The sequence below is a fragment of the Lipophrys pholis genome, assembly GCF_963383615.2.
Source record: "Lipophrys pholis genome assembly, chromosome: 8".
In the NCBI taxonomy this organism is placed as follows: Eukaryota; Metazoa; Chordata; class Actinopteri; order Blenniiformes; family Blenniidae; genus Lipophrys; species Lipophrys pholis.
The window spans coordinates 9,353,735-9,378,079 of record NC_137630.1 but is presented as its reverse complement, the minus strand read 5'-3'; the positions used below and the strand labels follow the sequence as shown (position 1 = coordinate 9,378,079).

Here is a 24,345-nt window from a genome sequence, read left to right as displayed (position 1 = left end):
CTCTCCAAGTCAGCAACTTGTGACTACTCTGATCTGTCCAGATTGAGGCGCCCTGAGTTCTCTGAGCCATTAGAATGATTGCAGATCTCCAAACTGCTGATGACCAACGTGATCGGACTGTGGAGTGAGATTTCTCTCCTGGCTGTGTGTCAGACGGCCGGGGCACGCTGAGGAAAAAGCAAACCTTGTGCAGCTGGTTTTCTAGGGGGACCGACACCGACTGCATCCAGCACACACACACACACACACACACACACACAAAGATACACACACAAAGCCACACACACACACACACACACACACACTCCCCTCCAGCACCGGTGATGCATCCCCGCGGCAAGGGCACGGACAACTCCCCGGCAGAGTGGGCTCGACTTTAGGATGGTGCAGAAATCTCTCAACGGCGGGGTTTACCCAACTCAAGCCGGAGAGAAGAAGCACAAAGTGGGCTTCGTGGGTCTGGACCCCGGAGCTCCGGAATCCAGCCGGGACGGGGCTCTGCTCATAGCCGGCTCGGAGAGCGGCAAGCGGAGCAGCATCCTCTGCAGACCCCGCTCCAGCATCTCCGCCGGGAGACCCAGACCCTCCAAGAAGAACGCCAGCTATCGGAAGCTACAGAATTTCCTCTACAATGCGCTGGAGAGACCGCGGGGATGGGCGTTCATCTACCACGCTTATGTGTAAGTGTTGCTCCATTGATCCAGGCACCGTGGCCTGGACGGCTTTACCCGGACCGGGGGGCGCTGCACACCCCCGGCTGTGTGTGTGTGTGTGTGTGTGTGTGTGTGTGTGTGTGTGTGTGTGTGTGTGTGTGTGTGTGTGTTGTCGTGGTGGTAGATGGATTAGTGTTGCAGCAGGTTTCAGCACCACACTCAGTGGACAGCTCCACTCAGGCTGGGTCCGCACACCAGGGGCGGATCCAGGGGTTCTTCGGAGGTGGTGGTGGGTGGGGGGTGGGGGTTGCACCACATGGTAGATGTGCACTTTCTGATCGTGCACTCTGCACATTTATGATCAGAGAATTTTTTTTGTCTATGTGAATATAATAGAATACAATAGAAAAGTTGTATTGTCATTGTACAGGTACAACTCAATTTGTTTGATGAGGTTCAATTCCATCCATCCATCCATCCATCCATCCATCCTTTCCACTCAATCCTCTTCGGGGTCGCAGGGTGCTGGAGCCCATCCCGCCTTAATATGGGCGGGGACAGGTTACACCCTGGACAGGTCACCAGTCCATCACGTAACAGACACACAGAGACAACCACTTACATTTCCCTTTCGAGGTATAACTTTTGATATTAGATCCTACATGTTCTTTTGGAGGCTGCACGCTGGTGTGTTAGTTAGTTTAGCAAGAAGATTGTGAAAGTGTGTGCCTTTCTGTGTGGAGTTTGCATGTACGTGTTTGGGTTGTCTGCAAGTAGTATGGTTGCTTCTCGTCCAGTCCTGGGCATCATAAGGCCCGGGGGCCATACGTGGCCCTTTAGCTCTGCTTGACCAGGCCTCAGGGGGTCACTGGGAAATCCTCAATGAAATTAAACTTACTGTTACTAGTGGCTTAATTACATCTACAATGGTCACATTTTCCATGTTATTGGCCATAATTACTTTGTTGGTTGTGTATATCAGAGCCAACCAATGTTAACTCCCAATCTTTTTCTTGAGGGGCTCAAAGATTTACCATTGTAAACACAGGTGATCCGCCACCACCACATCCTGTACGATTGTACTTTTTTTTTTTACTTTTTACTCTTTACTTTTTTTCACAACACACAATATGTGAAATACAGTTTCTTTGTTATAATCAGTAATGATGAGTTAATTTTCCCTGTGGATGAACTCATTGGGTTCGCACACCTTCTTGTTTGGTGGTCTGGTGTCGCTCCAGCTTGAAAAGTTTCAAACTTTCATTCATCAGTTTTTCACCACAAAAGACGCACTCAGCTCTGATTTTATCCATTGCTTCAATGAAGCCATATTCCATGCAACTCTCTGTACACTCGTCTTTATTTCTTTTTGATTAATCCATATTTCTTTTTAGCCTGCCATTGTTTCTCTCGCTGCTTACACTATCATTGTAGATGCCTAATCTCTTTAGTTATGTGACATAAATGAATTAAATGCTAACTTGTGTGTGTGTGTGTGTGTGTGTGTGTGTGTGTGTGTGTGTGTGTGTGTGTGTGTGTGTGTGTGTGTGTGTGTGTGTGTGTGTGTGTGTGTGTGTGTGTGTGTGTGTGTGTGTGTGTGTGTGTGTGTGTGTGTGTGTCTCCATGGTTACCTTTCTCAGCAAAGTTTGCTTTATCGGTGCAGTTAGTAAGCTATTCAACGGAATTCAGCACTCAGTTGTCAATAGTGATATTCCTGGCAAATAATTTCATATCAGTATTTGAACTTCAACTCGTTAATTCGTTTAAATGAATATTCCCGAAATATATTGTGAGCATTAGGAGCCATTGTTAGTTGGGATCGGCTCCAGCAATTATATAAAGTGCCATATTTGAAGCTTTTAATCACAATCTTCAACATCTAGGTTGAATTTTAAATGCTGCTGCAGCAGTACTTTTACATTCCGCCACGCTGGATTCAGGCTAAACATAATCCTTCAACGTTTGAAGTTTCAACCTTTAGCTGAGTTAGGAAGAAGCAGCTTTTACAGGGCCATTCAGCTTAAGCATTTAAAGAACTGGGCTGTGTGGCTGACTGTCACCTTGGTGTGGGTTAATGTTCAAATGCTTCTGTTCATGTGGTTGTGCAATAAACCTGTGAAGGTTTTGTCCTCATACAGCACAGGCTACCTCGTTTTTCATTTTCTAGATGAAATAAGGCCGGTATAGTGAGACAACACTTTATTTCCCCACAGGTTGTAGTGTTCTGCTTTGGGGATGCTGCCTGGTGATTCCGTAGCTTCAACTAGTAGCATTAATAAAACACTAACCAGATAATATTTCATCTGCTAACTCGTGAACGAGCAGATATTTTCCCATTTAGCTGAGTGGACAGGCACAGCCATAGTTTTCATGCAGTGCAGTTATTTCACTTCATTTACAAACTGAAATATCATCAAATTGACATCAGGGACACAAAAAGTAAATTCCCTGTTCAAAGTACTAATATGTTTTATTGTAATATTATCAATCATGATATGACTCACACACACACAGGTATGTGTGTGTGTGTGTGTGTGTGTGTGTGTGTGTGTGTGTGTGTGTGTGTGTGTGTGTGTGTGTGTGTGTGTGTGTGTGTGTGTGTGGCACCGACAGGACGGAGAGAAGAGGCTTGTAGGGAAAAAGGATGTTAGGAAGATTAAGGAAATGCAGCAATTTATGTCCTGCTTTTACGAAATGTTGTGAAAAATGCATTGTTTTGAAAATGATGTCCATAAACACATAAATGCTGAAAACGATGTAATTCTCATGCTAGGCCATTAGTGGGTGCTGTTGTTGTCATATCAACAAACACCTAAAACTTAACGAAAGTTCAGTTTTTCACAGGAAAACGTGTAGAAAACAAAACATCAATCATCTAAAAAACACAGCAGTCAACTTTTGCATAAAGTTTAACTCATAAGACTGCAGAGTTAAAACAAAGTGGTTTGGTAAACCTGAGAAAGAGGCAAACTAAAGGAACAATCCAACACATTGTATTGAGTTACATTGTCTCTCTAAACAAGGTGAATGGGAATACATACTGTGGAGCTCAGTCCTTCCTTGGCAAAACCAAAATGCGTTCTCCCCAATCATTGGTGGACCTTCTAAAATTGCTCTATTGCTCCAAAGAAATTGTTGTGGCCCGGAGAGAAGTGAGACTGTGTTTGGAAGTTTGCAATATTGAATCCCAGGAATTGCGTCTCATCTCTCTCCAGCTGCAGTGAAGCTATTATTGTGGCCATATTGTCTCTGTGACATGGTTTGGAGCCTTTACACTCTCCTTACCCAATCCAGGTGACCACTTCATTAATGTCAATCATCAATTCACAAAATTCAGCTTATTGGGAGAAAAAAGAGCAACATTTTGCATGATGAATGGCAGAAAATTGGTCTTTTGTGATCATTAATAGGAGTTTAAGCTGTCTACAAATATGAGAGCTGTATGCTCAATTCACAAACGGGAGATCTGCTACTTGAAGCGCCCTGCAGCCATGCCTGAATCCTCTCAGATGCCTGCGAGTGACGAGCTGAAATGGCCACAGCATTAAGGAATTCACCTTGCACAGCATATCGGCTCCCCCGAGGCGGCCGGATGCCCAGAAGTAAGGCCATGCTTTAATGTGAAACCACACACACACACACACACACACACACACACACACACACACACACACACACACACACACACACACACACACACACACACACACACACACACACACACACACACACACACACACACACACACACACACACGGGTCCTCTAGGCACTTTTGAAATATCAACTGAATACTACAGCAGCCAGCTAAAACTGCCTCTTCACCATTTCCTTTTTGCTCATTGAGCTTCTGTATGGAAATCCTTGTAGAGCTTCACAGCTGAATGAGAGAGGAAAAAAAAGAAAACTGAGCAACTAGGTCAGAAGTGTTTCATCATGTGTGCCAAGAAAAAGTCCCTTCATAAATTCATGCAATACACACAACATGCCATCCCTCCTGTCAAAAGAACTGTGTAGAAATTTTTTATTTTTATTTTTTTAAGTTTAAAGACCTCCTTTGGAGACACCACAGAGCTTGAAAGAGAACTTTGCATAATGTTTTTCATTTTTAATTTTCACAAGTAACAATTAAAGAAAAATTGAATGATAAAATCTTTAATTTATAACAAACGTTTTAAAAACTGAATACATTGTTTGATTTAAAAAAATTAAGAGTTGGGTTTGGCTCAGGAAGAGCACTCAGTACGCCAGACACTGCCGTTTAAGTCACAGGAGTTCATAAGTTTTCCACAGAAGAAAATACCAAAAATCCAAAAGATCAAAAATATCAAAGTCCACAAGAACAAAGAGGAAACACGGACAGACTCTCTCTGCACCAGAACAGACAGAAGATTCCCAATAGCTAGAAACCACCGTCACCAGGTGACGACAATCACACAGAGGTGAAATACATCGGGGTGGGGAACAGCAATCAGACAAGAGGAGGGGAGACGAGGAGCCTGAAACCAGAGACAGTCAGAATCTCAAAATAGCAGAAATGACGAAACGTGAACATGAAGTCAGTTAAAAGCATAAATTAAGCTGTAGAGAAATAACCATATAGGTAACAGTTGCAGACTATACGAAAAGACTTGCTAGATATTTTAAATTAAAGACTCCTTACTTACACAGGAAGAGCTTTTTGTCGCCTTTTCATGAACAACCGTTATAGTTCTGCAAAAAACAGTCAAAAGCCTGGATTGTGATTTAAGGTGTGTGTGTGTGTGTGTGTGTGTGTGTGTGTGTGTGTGTGTGTGTGTGTGTGTGTGTGTGTGTGTGTGTGTGTGTGTGTGTGTGTGTGTGTGTGTGTGTGTGTGTGTGTGTGTGTGTGTGTGTGTGTGTGGTGGCGGTGGGGGTGGGGCTGGGGGGGTGGGGTGGGGTCTCATCCCCTGGTATAGAGTTTCTCTGCCTTTGTATCTGTTCTATACATTATTCATAGTCATCAGACTACATTTAATCTCCCAACGCTTTGCACTTCCAACAAGCTGATTTATAAAACTATCATGAGCTGGTGTCTATCAAATCTTCCTCATCTCAGCTCTGGAAGAACAAACATTAAGCAGTGACAGTTTCCTCCACATTTCACAGCAGGAGCTATTTCCTCCAGATCGGGCTGCTCTTGAACTGCTGTGCAGGTGTTGTGTTTCGTGGTCTCGTTTGTAATGCGTGTGAATGATCGATATGTGGAACATGAGTACGACCAGAGTACTCTCTACCTCACTGCCTTCAGGCTCTCTCTCTTTCGCTCCATCCAGCTGTCCCTTTCCCTTTCTGGATCAGTTTAACGGGGTCACAGATGTTGGAGGTCTAAATATTTTAGCGTCTCTTTGTTGACATAGATTCTGATTAAAAAGCCAAAAATCTATTTTATTCTTGTGAGATCGGATCAGTGTCGGGGCTTCAGTTGAAGCTCTGATCTGTGCAGAGCGCTGGGAACGTTCCCTCTCTGCTGCAGGACTCGGGGTTCTGAGAAAGGCCCTGCTTTGCTTGATGACTGTGCGTCCTCCTGCTGAAAGCACCAGCTGTGCCAGAGTCCTCTGCAGTGATAAGATGACAAAATGTGTCACTTCTGCAACAAAGTGGAGCTGAAGAATTTCACTGGCAAAGAGGAAGGTGGGCAAAGGGGGTCTGGGAGGTGAATCACTTTGTGAAAACAATGGAAAACTCTTGAGCGTTTTGGAGGCAGATTGAGGACATGATCCAGTTATTCCCTATTTTGCTGAGCTGGCCAGTTGTAGCCAAAGTGGGGACGGCATAAGGCAAGGACAGTAGGCGACAGACGCTGGCTGCCAAGTTTCTGGGGTGTGATTGAGTGGTTTGTTGTAGGAGGAGAAAGGTTTGCAGTCTGAGTTCTCCACCACGGTGTTGTTGGGGAAGAAATTCCCTTCTACTTCTGTCAATCATTCCAGGATCTTGCAGTTTATTAGTTATTATCAGGGTGGAAATATACATTTTGCAGTCATTCTTCTCAGAAACTACAATGTAATGAGTAATCTTTAACTGTTTTTGCATAACATAAGTGATAAAAAGCTTAAATAAATGTACTGCCTTCTAATGAAGCAAAATGCATGTATTATGATCGATGACTATATATATATATATATATATATATATATATATATATATATATATATATATATATATATATATATATATATATATATATATTCTGAACATTACAACTACAGCAGCAAATGTTTCACTTCTATTGCTTAGTTTTATTTGGTTAGTTTCTGCACATGAGCCATGATAACAGAGCAGAAGAACAGTCAGTTCAATTCAATTTTTTCAATCCATTTTTATTTCTATACAACACAGTCATTTCAAGAAACTTTGACAGAGAAAAAACAACAATTCAACATGAGCAAGCAGAGGAGATGGTCAAAAGAAAAAGCTCTCTTTTATCAGGAAGAAACCTGCAGAACCAGACTCTGGAAGTGGGGACTTTCTGCAGAACCAGAAAATGGTCCAGAGTGTCCTGAACCAGTCTTAACTGTAAGGCTTTATTAAATCGTCTTTGAGACTATTGTAACTGAAGCAGGGAGCTGGTTCCACAAAGCTCTGCCTCCAATTCTACTTTTAAAAAAACCTAGGAACCTCCAGTGAGCAGCACTCTGAGAACGAAGTGTTCTTCTGCGCAGATATGGGACGAACAGCTCTTTAAGATATGATTGTTGTTAAGATAAGATACGTTAAAAGAAGATACCCACACCAGTACTATACACCATCTCTTTTGGTAGAGTACTTGAGGAAAATAACTGTGTGTCCTCTCCTGATAATGGTGTATTATTGTAGCATTGCTGTGATACATTATCTGAGCTGTCAGCACTCTGTGGTTCAGTCTAATGGTTGATTCACTCTTTAATTTCAGTTACATCCGGCAGTCGCCAGTCAAAATGTTATTCTGGTTTATTTCAGTGAATCAGATATGATTAAGATCGTATACTTTTATCTGCATGTGCTTGTGTGAGGGCGATGCGATGGTCCTAACAGGACATTTAAGGACTTGTAACATTTAACTTCATAAGCAGCTGTAAGAAAACCTTAATTGCATCATTAGTACCCGTCGTGACGATGCATCGTCACATAAAAACATTACGTCAGGCGATGAAGTTTAATCATTTCATCTGATGCGAAGAAGTCTCAGGATTATACAAAAATCTGGATATGAATGTGATTGTGGCAGGAAGTTCATCATGTGTACATTCAAACCACATTTCTTCGACATCAGTGTCACGGGAATCGATCCCAGCCAACCGCTGGAGAAGACAGATGAGATAAGGGGAGATTTCTCCTCACTCAGTTGCTGCATTAAAAAAAAAAAAAAAAAAAAAGACAACCCCTCATAGCAGCCACTAAAAGGCTACAAACCCCATTGGTAGTTTGTAGTCTGATGTCACAGAGCTTGTGTGAAGGAGACAGACAGAGAGGCTGTCGTTAGAAAGCAGGTACTTATTTACCCGCAGTTTGCTTGCTCGAAGATTCAATGCAGTTGATTTAAGTTAGAATATAAGTTCTCCATGCACCCATGCCAGGAGTCCAAGAGAAAAGCTCACAGGATCTCAAGGGATCACTCAGGTTATACCACAGTGACAATCACATTCACATGATGGATCATTTTCAACTCACAAATGAACCTCAAATGCATGTTTTTGTGAAAATCATTACGGAAACAACCATCACAGTCTTCCTGTCATTTCTGTGTAAACAGAAATCATTTTCAAAGCAATACTGTGTCATTAAGAAACTTTTCTGAAATGGAAATGCTAAACTGATGTGTTTTCACTTGAAAAGTAGTCGTGGAAATGGGGCCTTAATGAAACAATACCACATTACATAAATAAGGTTTGACTATTTGTTTTATAACACTAGGAGCCTCATGTCCTATTTATTTTTACACTATAATGGAAAAGATTTTAATGGTATAAAACATAAAACTTATCACATTGTAACATGAAATACAGAGAAACAAGTCTTGATATTGCAGTATAATGACATTGCTTAAATTGTAATCAGTTACAGTCAAAAACTAGTCAACAAGTCAAAAACTAATGAGAGCATTAGTTATTTCTTTAACCTTCCTTCCCTTCCCCTGTGCCTGGTTTTATTGTTGTCACTCTTATTGTTTGTTCTACAGTATTTTACTGTTTTACTCTTCTATTGAAATTTTTATTTTGCCTTTTATGTGAAGCACTTTAGCTTCAGCCACAGCTGTTTTAAAGTGCTCTATAAAATAAGGTGACTTGACTTGACTACCTTCAAACCACGTTACTTAAACAAATAGTGGAAAATTACATTACAACACTTGAGTTAAATAAAAAAACCTAATAGCTGGGGATTTAACATGAACTATATATTCAGTGACTTACTAATTTAAAAGTAGCAAAGATGGTTTAAAGGTGTCAATTTCTCCTTTACAGTTTTCCATCACAGTGTTTGGAATACTTCATGATAGAATGAAGACAACATTAAACTGTCATATAACTTCACAATATCATAAGAAATATTTCACATTCTCTTCTGTTTCTTCCTAAAAAGATTTTTTCTAGTGTTTTCTTTTGAGTCCGTCATCTTTTCCTGAATGCATTCCATTTCAGATTTACTGCATTCATTTCAGAGTGCAGTCCTCACCATGTGAAATGTCTTTCATTTCTTGCTGATTTTGGAGGCCAGGTCTCATTTTCTGCATGAAACTTATGAGAAACCCGCTGTGATAAGCTGCACACACAGCAAGGGTCCCTGGTAAATCGCCACAACACAAACAGGGTCACTCATGCATTAACTAAGTGTCCCCCAGAAAGTCATCATCACCCTCAAACCTCCCCACAAAGTGGACGCCGCAGTGCTGGCACCTGGTCTTCACAAGCACTATTTGGCTGAGTGAAAAATCTTTTCCTCCTTATTTGCTTCCCCTGAGTTGGTGGCGGTCTAAATTTAGCGTGACGAGGATGTCTGTGCAAGGCAGTGTTGTGCTGAGCGGGGCAAATCAATGTTTCTTTATCTGCAGCTCGGAGAGGAATTGCAGGCTTTTCTGGCCTCTTCAGCCTGATTGATCAACAGTCACGTTGCTCCCGACGTCGTCTGGCAACAGGTGGATGTGTTTGCTGTCTGTGGCCGTTTGTCAAGTGCAAGAAGGAAGGAGATTTCTGCTTCTGCTGGGTGCCTATAGTGACCACAGAGGGCCCAGAGACAGGATCCCCTGCAGTATTGAAGAGTTATTGTATCAGCTGGAATATCCATGTCAGTGAAACAGAACCAGACGCAATAAACTGCTTTACTGGCTTTTAGAATGAAAAATCCAGTAATTTATTTGTGTAATACACAGAAGTAAAAATCCTGCTGGAGGCATGCCAGAATAATTAGCTCTGCTACCGCAACTCATAAAATCTGTTCCTTTGAATTTGGTGTGTTTCAACCAAATAGCAAAAATACTCACAGTCTCTACTAAAATACTTAGTGATATAAGACCAGAATGGTTCCCAGTCTGGTGCTGTGGTGCCATTTCTATTGGTTAACTTATAAAGCAAACATTCATGTGAAGCAGTCTTTATCATCATGTTTACCCATTCAACTGTGGGACTTTGGGGGTGTTCCAGAATAATAAAGTACTTGTTTTATTTTCTAAGCAAAAATCCTACTGGGTTACACTGAATTAATGTTTTAAGAGCTTTCAATTAGAAACAGGAAGTGTTAGCTTCAAAACCATTATTGTTGTAACTTGATCGCTGATAAACTAATCCACTTCAGTATTTATAACTGTTACCATAAGCTGCTGTTTTGACTCTTTAACTATAAATCTGAATAATCCTCATAGAGGTTGAAACAAGGAACAAGCGAGGATTGTAGCAACGGATAATGTGAAAATGACCAATAATGTCATATTTTTTGGCCATTTTCAATGTAATAGACCCCATAACTTGGCCATAGTGTAATAAGATATTTGATTTAGTTATCAGTTACTACATGATTTACCGAGCAATATAAAGTCATTTCAAGAATAGTTAATTTTAGCCAAATATTCACATAGATGGGATAGTTGTCATATTCATTCATTGAGAAAACATACTTCGCATCACTCTCAATGATGGTCATAACAAACATTTTACTATTCGATTACCTTATTAGCCAATTATTATGTTATTAGGCTTTATTACATTCAGAATGACCAAAATTATTATTAGTGGCTGTTATTATGGTTTCTCCTTGTTACAAGAAGAAAATGCAAATATAATTTGTTAAAATGTCAAGAGTCCAGTACATTTATTAAGTATGAATACTTCATTACATCTCTTATTCTCACAGAATCTGTTTCCTCTGTCATGTTGTTGAATTCGCTGATGTATCATCTCTACTGATTGTGGTGGATGAAAGAACAGAGATATAGGTGAGTGTGTAGGTGCATAAATTAATGTACAGCGGGATAGATGCGTGTATATTGATGTCGATAGATGAGTGTTTAGAAGGATAGGTGATAATGCATAAAAGTATAGATGTGTGTATATCAGAATAGATCAGTGTGTGAAGGTATAAATGAGTGTATAGAGGTGTGAATAAGTAAAATGCACAGATGAGTGTGTATAGAAATAGATGGGTTCATAGAGAGATAGATGAGTGTTTAAGTGTAGAGATGCATAAATGAGTGTATAGAGGTGTAGATGAGTGTATGAGTGTTTGGAAGCGTCACGGTGCTTAAAGAACGATTGAGGTGAGAATCTGAGGGAGATAATTGTGTGTCTGCTTCTGGAAGCAGGTTCTGTGCCCCTCTTTCATCAGCGAGTGTCCTCATTAGAAGCGACTGATGAGTTTGGCAAGGTCGAGTCAGGAAAGCTGCATCAACTGATCTCCAGTTAGAGTCGCAGCCAGCGTCTCTGTCCACCGCTTTTCATTCCAGTGGCACCGGTGGTGTTGTGGTAGTACTGTACCATGAAGCTCAAAACACATCAACTTTCCCAACATACAGGAGCTGGAGCCTGCAGAATAACAACAGCAGAGTCTTATTCTGTTTTTCTTTGACATGTCGAAAACAGATTTTGACAATGTCACAGCAGTGATATGTCATCGCATTTATCAATTTCTTTCCAGGGTGAGACAGGTAATCGAATCGCCAACATCCCCACAATCACAACATTTTCCAACCTCATTAATTGAGCATTTTCTCCATCCTTCTAAAGTCTATACCTCTCCATCCATTAGTGGGGCCATGGACTCAATCCTCAGGAGACTCTGTAAAGATGTTGCTAGTCACAGGGCAAACACAGATAGACAAAGTATTCCACACATTCATATTCATGTCTACGAGTAATTCTGGGTTCACCAATTCAGCTCAAATATGTGTCTTTGGCCTGAGAGGAGTACCTGGAGGAAAACACTGAAACCCATGTACTCAATGATAACTTCTTCCATTGTAACCGACATGTACTCTTCCTGTAGTTAACTTCACCTACAGTCATATTTACCAAAGTCTGAAACATTTGGCTCCAGTGTGTGTATTTGAGACTAACTAACACTTATGTGACGGTTAACAACGAACAATGGTCATTGAAGTTGGATGGATACTATTGCTTGAGAGACATTAGAGGCGAGCAGCCAAAACGCAATGACAACAACGAACATCTGTGAGCTCCGAGATTAATGTTGTGGCTGGGTTTCTACTCTAACAGAGGCAACGTGGGACTTCACATGGTGAAACGGCAAACAAAAGGGACAAGCCGCAGCACTGTAAATGACAGGATGTGTAGTGTCTGACTCTCTGACTGACTGACCTAAATACGCCGCATGGCTACACTGCAGTGGAGAGGCAGGCAACTCGAGTGAGAAACAACACAGAAGCAGCGTCTCCAACCACCTGCACAGCAAGAAAATAATGAATATGGCTGCAGTACGTACACAAATGGGTGTAGTGATATTCTAAAACACCATCAACAACAGTTTGAAGCTCGTGTTAGAGGGTCAGTAAACGCTGCCGACATAATGAGAAACAGTTTTCGGGTCGTTTGAGGTAATATCAATGATCATCAGAGAAGAAAATCAAAGCTTAAACTTAAACAACACTGCAAAGACCTGTGATAAAGAGTAACAGAATAAATCTATTTGAGTTTCAGGAATATTGATCACATGACAAACAAAGTTACAAAGTTACTAGAAAAGGCCCTCGATACCTTGCTTGGATGTGATAATTCAGATTTTACAGACACACTTTACTAGACATAGTGTCATACGAGCTTATTCGGTGCACGAAGGGCTCACTTTTACCCGTCAATTATTGACTGCTGTAACCATCAATGATGCATGAGATTCCAAAAAACACACATTTACTGTAGCCGTGAGAGCGGGTGACCTCAGTCTGACTTCACAAAGCGAACTGGACAGAACTGGTGCAGCAGCAGCAGCTGAGAATGCTCGGAGCTTTGTACACATTGTAAATGTAAACATTGTAAAAAAAAAAAAAAATGCATAAAAAGCAAAGATTATCCACCAGTGTAACTGCTGCTGTGCAACATTGATCTGTGCCGCTTCATCTTGATTGGCTGACAGCCAGCAGCCCCTGCCAGGAGCTTCAAACTGCAGCAGGAGGATAAAGGGGGGGCAAGAGATGCAGAGGAAAATTTGAATATTCAACGAGGACGGATCCTCAATTGAGGAGCGATGAAGGCCAAATGACTCAATAAGGAGAGTAAACACTCAGCTGAACTCACAAGTCAGTGTGAATAGAAAACAGATAAATGGAGGAATCAGGAAGTATCGACCTGTCAGATTCACTCTTAATTGGGGCTTTTGAGGCTGAAAATCCTTCAGAGGAAACGTTCAAACAAACCCACTGGAGTGAAAAGGACCAGGATGGAGACAAGAGAGGAACTCGCCTTGATGTCTGAGTGTCATCAACAGTCTCCAGCCATTAAAAGCTACGATAAATATGAATATGACTCTGAACTTATAAGAACGCGTTTTAACTTCCTTTGGCGATTATTCAAGTTTCTCATTACGAAAGTAGCATACTATAAACACACTTGGGCATCCGGCAAGATTCAATGCGGGCAATGCAGGCTTCGTCAGTGGTGAGAAATGGTGCAGCGAATAATTTATTCTGGGGCTGTAGATTTTCTGGATCTGTGTGTGAGAGCTGGAGTTATCTCCCTCCAGGCCCAGAGTGGAACTGAGCCAGCCTGCTCCCTCGTTCTACATTTCTAAAGCTGCACAAAGCAGAACTTTTTTTTCCCACAGTTGTGGTGCAATTGTATTACAAAGTTGTGTTGTTGATTGAAGTTCCATCTGAAGAAAGAATTGAGGGAATGTGTTGACATACATTCACTTTTACTTGAGCTGACTGAATTCTTATGCCACAAGTCAAGGTAACTGTGACTTCACACTCTTTATGCACGCGACACTTTCAGGGATTTACTTCAAATTTGCCACAAATGTTTGTGTTGACTGATTGATGAATTGGTTTGGTGGCGTCTGTGAATAATGAAGGTCGTACTGGTCTCACCTTGTTGTATATTCAGCAAAAATGGCACCAAGCACAGCGTTTGTGGATTTGTTTTTCAAAGACAGAGATTTCATTTTTTTCTTTTTGTCTATTCTATCCAAATATCAATAGTAAACACATTGGCACCAGTGGCTGTGTCGGCTTTAAAGAAAGTAATTGAAACCAAATGTTGAGTCAATGGTTCAGTGAGACCTGAGGCCTTCAACACTTTTGAAATCGAAGGCTACTTCAAGGGCATCCTGTCATATGAATCACTACTTGTGAAAAAAAATAAAAAATAACCCTGAAGATTTTAAATCTGAGTGTTTGTCCCGAATAAGCACTTAGTGCAACTCAGACTGTCCCTGTGGGCTTCCACCTGCTCCCAGGGGCCACGTTAGTATACAGTGTGTGTGATAGATGCTTGTGACCCACAATGTTTTTATAAACTTGTTATCAGGGGGTGAATTTGCTCATGGCCTGTTGTTTATGTCTCTTTTGAGATTTTCTAAAGCACTGCAGCAACATAGCTGGACCTAAGTGGACTAAAACAAAGATCCCATCAGAAAAGGGTAAAGGCTTGTTTATGCTATACCCCCAGTGTAACATCACTGCATTCAAACTTTCCTGCAGAATGAGCATTTGGTTTCCAATCAACAATGGGCTGTACCTTTAAATCAACATACAGGCCAAATGCCAAGAAGAAGAGAGATCGTCTAAATAATGTTGATATTGAGCTTTAAGGCACAATCGGAGGCAGTGTTGCAGGAAACTTTAAACAACTTGAGAAGTCACACACTGGCTCTTTAAAAACGTCCACCATCTGTTTTCGCTTATGATCTCAACACTGCCCCGTGTGGCTACTTGTGTTATTTCTCCCTTTGATCCATTTCCGCAAGTGTTCAGGAAAAAGATACTGATGAATGGTTCTGTGGAAATCTGCATGGACAACTAATGCGCACCATGATTATAGTCAGAAAAAAAACCAGCAACCAATTTCAATCAAGAGCCCTATCATACTGTCTATATACTATACTATATACTGTCCATTTAAATATGTGCTGTTATAATATTTACAGAATAGGACTTTGGTGCTGATGTCATCCATCCATCCATGAATATATTGTGACTGTATGTGTGAAACCATTTACATTCAAGTAAAGTGACTTTTGCATTCTATTTTCAGCAAGCTGATTGACTTCTTATAGAAAATCCTCCTTTGTTTTACTGCTTGGCTAATCTTTCCTCATAACAGCATTTCGCTGACATGCAGCAGCACATGGCTCTAATTGATTTATTGATTCGGTTTATTTGAAGTTACACCCAAAACACAAATGAGATCATTTTGTTCCAGCCCTCCAAACCATACACCATAGTGTTACAGAAGCAGATTTGGAACCGCTGTGGGCTGTGTGAGTTTTATCTTTGACATTAGATTGATGAGACGAGGGCTCATGTCATTGTTGGATCATGAGACAAAAGAGAAGAGAGGCTTGGCGGTTTACCTACTCCAAGGTGGTCAAAGCTAGATTTGTACATGTGCTCTGAATTGTTCGGAAGGTTTTGTATGTTAGTGAAAGTGGGTGTGTCCACCAAAGATTTATCTTCACTGCAATGTTTGTGGTAAATCAGAGAGGACGTCTTAATAGAGATAATCTGGGAGTTTCTCCAGAGGAAATTGATATCTGTATTGCATTCTGGAGTCAACAAGGCAATAGAGATAATTTGCTTTTGCAGTTTCAGCCCTTCTAACTGGACACTAGTGTTTTCTGTTGTTGCAACTGTCTGCTGTCTCGCCACTCCCAAAGTGATGTTAACTAATGTAACACCAACAACAACCTGACTTTTCTTATTGGACTGTATGTGTTTATGTCAGTTCAACAGCAGACAAAAGCTCAGTATTTACTCTCACTAATTCTTCTTTTGTTAATTGTTTCTATCACGTTGTATTATTTCAGTCATGTTAGTGTGGCGTGAGCTTGGACTTGCAGCACTTAGTCTCATGTTTAGGAATTACCTGCTGCCATTCCTCAACATCTCTGCTCCGATTACTGTTGGTCGCGGCTGCGTCTTTGCAAACCCTGCATTGCTTCGGGGTTGGGTTTCATCAGGCACTTTTGCATTAGCTCCTGTTTGGACTTCTTCCAGGAGATCTTTTCTAGAGAAACTCCTGGCGCCCGGGCGCTCCCGTGCTTTCAAATCACATGCTATCTTTCATCCAATGAGCCGTCCGTCCGCTCATGTCAGGCAGCCCTGTGGGTGTGTGAGGCAAAATTGATTTTCCTCCAAATCTTGTTAGTGACTCAGAATCACATCCATCTGATTGAACCTGCTCCAGCATCACTTTTGTATTTTTCCAAATGCACCACATTTCACATGCAGCGTCACATTTCTAAGATGATTCAGGTGTGTAGTCTGAGGATCAGGAAATATCCAAGCCCAAAGTTAACGTGAGAGGACTTAGAGGATGATGCTTTAATTATACAGAAGCTCTTTCAGGGATCTCATCATGAGAACTTGAGAAAAATGACAGAAAGATAAATGCTTATGGCTCCAGTGGAAACACTCCCTGAGGGCTTTCTCAACAGCACTCGTGTTGTTTGCCACCAGTTCCTTATTTGAATTTTTGTGGTATATCATCATCCCATCCAAATTTAACTGTTTTACTCTCTCGTCTTTTCCAGCTTCCTCCTGGTCTTTTCCTGTCTCATACTCTCAGTCTTTGCCACCATCAAAGAGTTCAAAAATAGCTCGGAGAGTGCCTTGTACATCTTGGTATGTATTTCTAAAACTGTGTTTACTGTGTGTCTACATTCACAGCACTGGACCAACGTAACATGACTGAGGTTTGTCTTGCAGGAAATTGTGACCATCGTGGTGTTTGGGGTGGAGTACATCGTGAGGATATGGGCTGCTGGCTGCTGCTGTCGATACAGAGGATGGAGAGGGAGGCTCAAGTTTGCCCGAAAGCCCTTCTGTGTCATAGGTAAGAAAACAGGCCGCACAACAAAATACAGGCATGTTTACCGGTTTGAATCCAGAATTACTGAGGCCATTGCCCCGAGAATGCCTCTGTTTTGTATGTTTAACATGTCTAACTGCTCCAACTAAACTAAAATGAATGAATGTGACATCGAGAGCAGCAAAGAGCTTGATAAGGAGTGTGCTCGAGGAAGACATGTAAAACATAAAGAAAATAGGCTTCTAGGACCAGTATTACAAAACACTGTTCTAAAGCAAGCTGTTCTTTATGAAACATCGTCTCTCACTGTGATTGAGTGTTTGTTGTATGCAATGCTGTGCTTCTCTCTGCAGACATCATGGTGCTGATAGCTTCAGTCTCCGTGCTGGCAGCCGGATCTCAGGGCAATGTGTTTGCCACCTCGGCCATCAGGAGTCTGAGGTTCCTGCAGATCCTGCGCATGCTGCGTATGGACCGCCGCGGAGGCACCTGGAAGCTGCTCGGATCTGTCGTTTACGCCCACAGCAAGGTGATCCTGACATTACTGAGCGCTGTCCAGTGGTTGAATTAACATCTTGACTTTTTCTGCATTGTGTTTCTGTTTTATATCTTCTGTCTTAATTTAATCTCATCCACCGTGAGCATACAGGACAAACAGTGCTTTCTCCAGTGGTGTGGGTTTAATATATGTTGTGTTTGGGCATGCAATAAGAGTATATGACATTACAAACCCAGATTATTTATAAGAACAGGATCCTGAATGCAGGACTAAACATTTCTTTATGAATCCATCTTTACTCACAAAGCTCAAAGACCTGCTTCATTGTTGAAATAGAAATGCTAGCTGCTTGTTTTCCAATGTGGGATCTTTAAAACATCACGGTGGTTCAATTACCTGCAGTGAAGTTGACTTTCAGTTAACAATGGCAAAAAAAAAAAAAAGCAATCTTCACAACCTTCACACTCACAATGACCTTGACAGTGAACAATTTGAACTTTCACTCACTTTGATGAATCCAATTGAGATCACAAAGCGCATCAGTGCAGCACACAATCGTACGTTGTTACTGAAGTAAATTAGACTTTTTCTGACGATTTTTTCATTCTTTCTCTACTGGCTTCTTTCTTATTTTAACTTCTATGTGGACGATCTAGAGATAAAGTCAATGAAAGTGCAGAAGTTGATGAATTTAAGACTAATCAATTTACATCAATACTAGTTTCTCTTTCTGTCTTTTTTTTAATTTAATTAACAGTGTTTTATAGAATCCATCCAGGTTTTATTTTTTTTACAAGATTATTTAGTTTCTGACTCAAAACTTTGATACTGAGCTCTGTCATTTGTTAAGTTAAATCTATAAATGATACGTGGAATGAGAATATGCTTTCCCAATTATCCAGATCCATATAAGTCTGAACATTTTATTTTAATTGTTGTTAAGCTGGTCAGGAAACCATCACTTAAATACTATGAAGTGGCTCGAATATCAAATAAAACCAAATAAATTTGATGTATTTTACAAATGTTCAGACAGTAACAACAAATGGGTGAAAATAATGTACACACATGTGCATATTACCTTACCCCGCCAAAAAAGGTACAATATGTCATTTAAATGCATCAAAAAGAGATAAAATATGTAAAAATGCAAGAACTTTTAGCAATTCTGCTTAAAAATTTTTTGATTTGATGGTAATGTTTTATAAGACAGTATCATTTTCAAAACAAAAAAGAAAAAAACCAAATGAACGAAAGAAGCAGACACTCGAAAACATTTTTAGTCCCAGAAAACATGCAGAAGAGTTGAATGTAATGTTTCCAGTACTGGGCAGAGTCTCCATTCACACCTCCATCCTTCAAAAACAAGCACAGACTGCTTCCATGATGCCAAGCATGCACGAATAAATAGGATTTGAAATGTTTTTCATCTGATTGAATCCTTTAGTTTTCTTAAAAAAAACAAAATAATGCTGTAGTCATAATGTCATGTTATTGTCTGTAGCAACCATTATTGAAGTCATATTACTTTTTTTTATGTAGCAATTAATGAGGTGATAACTACTTCACACAGGGTTTCAATCAATGAGATTGGAGCCGTTTTTGGTTTACTTCCTGTCGGGTTTCCTCAGTGACGCATCAGTTCAACGTAGCCATGTCATTGTGCAGAAACATATTTCTCCGTGTTTATTTTTTAATGAGCTCTGAAACTGAATTATTTCCTTGCAGTAATAAACTGTGGAAAAAGTGTTGTTGCTGATGTGTGTGTGTGTGCGTGCGTGCGTGCGTGCGTGCGTGCGTGCGTGCGTGCGTGCGTGCGTGCGTGCGTGCGTGCGTGCGTGCGTGCGTGTGAGAGAGATGGCAGGTCTGTGGCAAGTGTTGCAACCGAGGGAAATAAAGGCGTTTATGAAATAGTTGGTTCCCCGCACTGGGCACAGATCTCACTTCATCACGTCCAATGTTATTACAGACAAGCCGTTTTTACCCGTTGATAGTAGCTCCAGTGCCAGGGTTTAATCCTGGGTGACATTTTATTACTTCAGAGTGCCTGTTCCTCACTGTGTGGCCTCCCCTCTGTAGGAGCTCATCACAGCCTGGTACATCGGCTTCCTGTGCCTCATCCTGGCTTCATTCCTCGTCTACTCTGTGGAGAAAGAGTCAAATGACGAGTTCGAGACCTATGCCGACGCTCTTTGGTGGGGGCTGGTAAGACTGATCGAGCTGTTTTGGTTTCCTTCAGTTTTTAGGTTTTTCATAAAACTGCACCTCAGAATGTACGTCAAACAGTGACATGGGTTTACTTCCATCTCCAGATCACTCTCACCACCATCGGTTATGGGGACAAGGTCCCCAAAACCTGGAACGGACGCTTGCTGGCGGCCACTTTCAGCATGATCGGGGTGGCCTTCTTTGCTCTTCCAGCTGTGAGTACGAGGACTCAGTGTTTTCAGTGGCAGGGTGCGGCTGGAGTGCCAATCGAACATCCTGATTTGTGTTCATTTATCCATTCCAGTATTTTCAATAAGTGCTTACTAATGTCACTCCTCTGTACTGCTATTCATCTGCCTTCCATACAGTCACTCATATCTGTATAAGACATGATGTGAGTTAAGCTGCCTTTCTGAAATGGGTGATAATGCTGAGTCACTGTCGCAGCCCGTCTGTTCAGACATTACTAGTTAGTAGTTGTCAGCAGCTTCAGCTGATGTTGTGTTTGTTGTTTCCAGCATTGGCACCTGCTCATTCTCCGAGTTTGTAAGCTTGAGGTCAAACTAATCAGAAAAGTGACTCTGTGCCATAAATCAGATGTATAATTTCCTCACTTTAGTAGATAAGCTGCCGCTGAAGTACAGACACATGGACAGAGGTTCATCTAGTTTTATTCTCTGTGAACAGGTGCACAATGCAATTTCACACATCTCTTTATACGTATTGTTGTTATGTTTGTATTTATCTTATTTCAAATTAAATCACGCTGCTTTTTATTGCATTAATTGGTAAAACAAAAAGCAGTACTAGGTAATTTAAGGTACTATATCTTCTCCCTGGTGCAAATTCTGTTATATTTATAAATATAAAAAAAAAGAGAAGCACCACTCAGAAGAGATGCAGCCCTAATTAATTCCAGAAATTTAGTTTAAAGGAAAATTGACCACACTGAATGAAAACTAAAGACATTTCCAACAAATATCACACAGACAAGCTACAAGCCAAGACAACAGTCATAGTGATACTAAAGGAGTCTGTACCAGCCAATAATGTCACATAATGGCCAATAACTTACTGTAATACTTAATAATGTAATGATTTGAGCTTTTTTCAGGGTAAAAAAACTCATAATATAATAACTGATCCCTTCTCATAATAACATTTTGTAATTATATAATATTATATAAATATGTACTTGATGAAAGAAGCATTTAAAGAATGAATCCTTCCTTCCTTCCTTCCTTCCTTCCTTCCTTCCTTCCTTCCTTCCTTCCTTCCTTCCTTCCTTCCTTCCTTCCTTCCTTCCTTCCTTCCTTCCTTCCTTCCTCCTCTGAAAACTCCTCCATGTAGATAGTGTTTTTTAGTTTTTCTGTTAATTTCCTTCCTCTATGTGTATGTAATGGCCGCATTGATTGGAATTGAATGTTTTTTTTGCAGGTTTTGTGACGTTTGCCTATGAAAAATAGGTTTTAGGGGATGGACTCCTCATCACATTTCTTCATTGAGAAGACACACTCTGGCTGTAAAAGAAGTCTTTCACTATTTTCTGACATTATTGAAAAGTTATTATATTGTATTTATTACAGACACTAATAAAATAAAACTAAATTAAATATCAGGCTAATGTCTGAATGAATCCTTGCATATGAATCCTCCAGTGACCCCCCCCCCCCCCCCCCCCCCCCATTCAATTAGATTAGTGAAGTGAACAGCATGAATGAAGTTATAATGATAATGAGTCCAGTTGACCTGATTTCATTGCTTTGAGGCATTCTTTAAATAAAACTTGACGATTGTTACATCTCCGCTACGAGCAATATTCCAATCAGCTGTTCAGTTCTGGGTTTACGACCTCCACTCCCTCTGAAACAGTGCTACCACCCAGAGGAAACCACAACCAGCCATTACGACTTATTGGAATGTTATTTCACGTGCTGGGTTGACCGGTCCACTTTACATCCAAGTGGTAAAGCATTTATTATTCTGCCAGGGTCTGTCTGAGCCCATCTGCTTAATTTCCTTTGTCTTCTGTGGTAGAATTAACCTCAAGTTCCTCCTCAGCTCGTTATTCCTGCAACATCAAGCGGCTCTCGCTAATTGATGCTGTGGGTTCAATCGCTGATGTCTTTGTTAAACAGTTTTCTCAGCAGTAAGCTTCGAGCAGCACTTGTTTTGTCTATCATACCTTAAAAATCCCAGTTTGCTCCATCAGCACACACAGGAAACACTTTGACCGTGTTCGACAATCAGCATTTTCTCCCAGGTTTCTATCGAACCTGCAGACATGTGAGTGTGTGGCGTTACCTGTTCGGACGGCGTGTTTATCGAAGGGCTTCTACAATCGGAGACGAAGTGCTGTTGTTGCACTTCCTCCCCTCTGCTCGCTCGAGGTCATTAAAGGTCACTGATTGCTTTATGGGGCTTTCTGCGTCTGCACAGGGCATCCTGGGGTCTGGCTTTGCCCTGAAAGTCCAGGAGCAGCACAGGCAGAAGCACTTTGAGAAGAGACGGAACCCTGCAGCAGGCCTGATCCAGGTATACAGAGAACCTAACAACACTGTGGGTCAATAAAACAGATGCAGTCTCTGAATTTTGTTGTATTTCCTCCAGGCTGCTTGGAGGTTTTACGCCACCAACCTTTCCCGCACAGATCTGCTGTGCACGTGGGATTTTTATGAGCAGACTGTAGCTGTTCCAATGTACAGGTAAGAGATGAAACCATATCATATTCTGCTATCTTCTCTCATAACTGTACAGCAGAATGAAAGACTGAACCAGCAGGATTTCGTCGTCTTATTGTATTCGATCTGCTTCTTCGCTTTCTGCTTTGATAAGGTTATTTTGCTGAGTTTTGGCAGTGATCATCAGAACCTTTTTGAAATGTGGCCCCAAAGACAAACACGGGCCATGCTCACTTTGAAGAATTAACCACATATTTCTCCTGTCCAATTGTATGAATCAGCGAATAAACCGTCTGATGTTCAGTATACAGATTTCTGCCTTTTATGCGTCTGAAAGGTGAAGGATGACTGGCCTTCTGCTCGACTTGGAAAGCACTTGACTTTCCCTCTAGTCTTAATTTGAGGTGAAAAGGCAATGACCAGCAGAACAGACAGCTGCCAAACTAAACTCAATTAATTTCAAAGGGTCCCCGAAGGCAAGATTTAACCTTCTGAAGCTTCCCTGGTAGGATGATGACGTATTCTTTGTCTTTATTTTTCCAGACTTATTCCACCTCTGAATCAGCTGGACCTGCTGAGGAATCTGAAGGGGAAGTCATTCAGGTACAAACATGAAATGGACTGGTTGAGATCCAATAGGCAAGATAAAACCACCCCCACTCCCCTGATGTGTGGTGCTCCACAGGGCTCAATCGTAGGGCCCCTGCTTTTCTCACTTTATTTACTTCCCCTGGACTCTATTCTCATCTACACAACAAAGTTTTAAGTGAAAACGCAACGTTATTTGCGTTTGTTCATTCCAGAAAAGTTTTGCATGAAGTAGGAATAAAAAGTTAAGATGTTATGTAGATGAAAATCAAAAATGGAAGGAAGAGGCTGTTTTGAAATTGATGGAAGTTGTTGATGACTTTTTAGTTCTGTGGGGATTTATTGTCACTTTAGATCATTTTGAATAAAACACAATAATGTTAATGCAGTAAAACCTAATGAGAGATGAATAGCTTGTCTGCTAACTGAAGAACCAGGTAATTGTTCATAAACCCAGGGGGTCATCCGGTCTGTAAAGTTACATATAACATGATTCACATGAATTTGTGAGCCATTTCTCGTTTGCATTTTCCACTCGGTTGAATCAGGTCATCGTCTCGAGTTACCATCCACCTCACCTCCTGCTTTACTGAGTTTGCTTGATGTAAAAAGCAGGTATTAAAAAGACATCAAGGTGTTTGTTACTCTTTATCTCAGCTGAACACATCTTAGCCATTGGAATGATGATCTCTATCTTGTATTTTCGTACAGTTGTATTAGCAGCATGTCAAAGAAGTGGTTCAACCTGCAGGAAATAGGATCAAAACGCTCTTTAAGTTTGGTTGAAAAAAAAGAGGTTTATGTTTAAGAGATTGAAAACACTTTAATTATGTAACTATATGCTGCGTTTAAAAAAGCAAATCATGCATTTCAGATTAAAAGTGAACGAATCCTATATAAGGATAAAGGGAGCCTTATCATATTACGCTGCACTTCCTCTCAGCTCTATTGAAGCATCACTCTTTTTATTGATTTCTGCACCTCCAAAGGTTGTTAATGACACTTTAAGAAGTAACAGGTTGCTTTAACAGTATTTGGCAGGTGCATACTTACTGCTAGTAAGGCTTCCGGTTAAATACAGTACAGTTAATGTGAAAATGGTTGTAACAGCAGAGCTGCTGTCTTTCTCTCTACTGTTCAAAAGACGTGATAATATCTAAAATTCATGTTTAGTGGGGAAGGCTTGCTTCCATTATTTCTCAATTAACTGAGGCTGAATGGCTGAATTACCAGCATTATATACTTGTTATAT

The 24,345-nt window shown here is 40.9% G+C and overlaps 1 protein-coding gene across 1 annotated transcript; it reads left to right on the top strand.

Moving 5' to 3' along the window:
* Positions 1 to 381: 381 nt before the first annotated feature.
* Positions 382 to 22,533, top strand: LOC308113383 (potassium voltage-gated channel subfamily KQT member 2-like; the record flags this gene model as incomplete). Its single annotated transcript, XM_080469641.1, has 8 exons — positions 382 to 680; positions 16,840 to 16,930; positions 17,015 to 17,141; positions 17,471 to 17,646; positions 19,696 to 19,821; positions 19,929 to 20,039; positions 22,264 to 22,359; positions 22,435 to 22,533. 8 exons carry the CDS (start codon positions 382 to 384, stop codon positions 22,531 to 22,533), a joined length of 1,125 nt encoding a protein of 374 aa, XP_080325767.1.
* Positions 22,534 to 24,345: the final 1,812 nt, after the last annotated feature.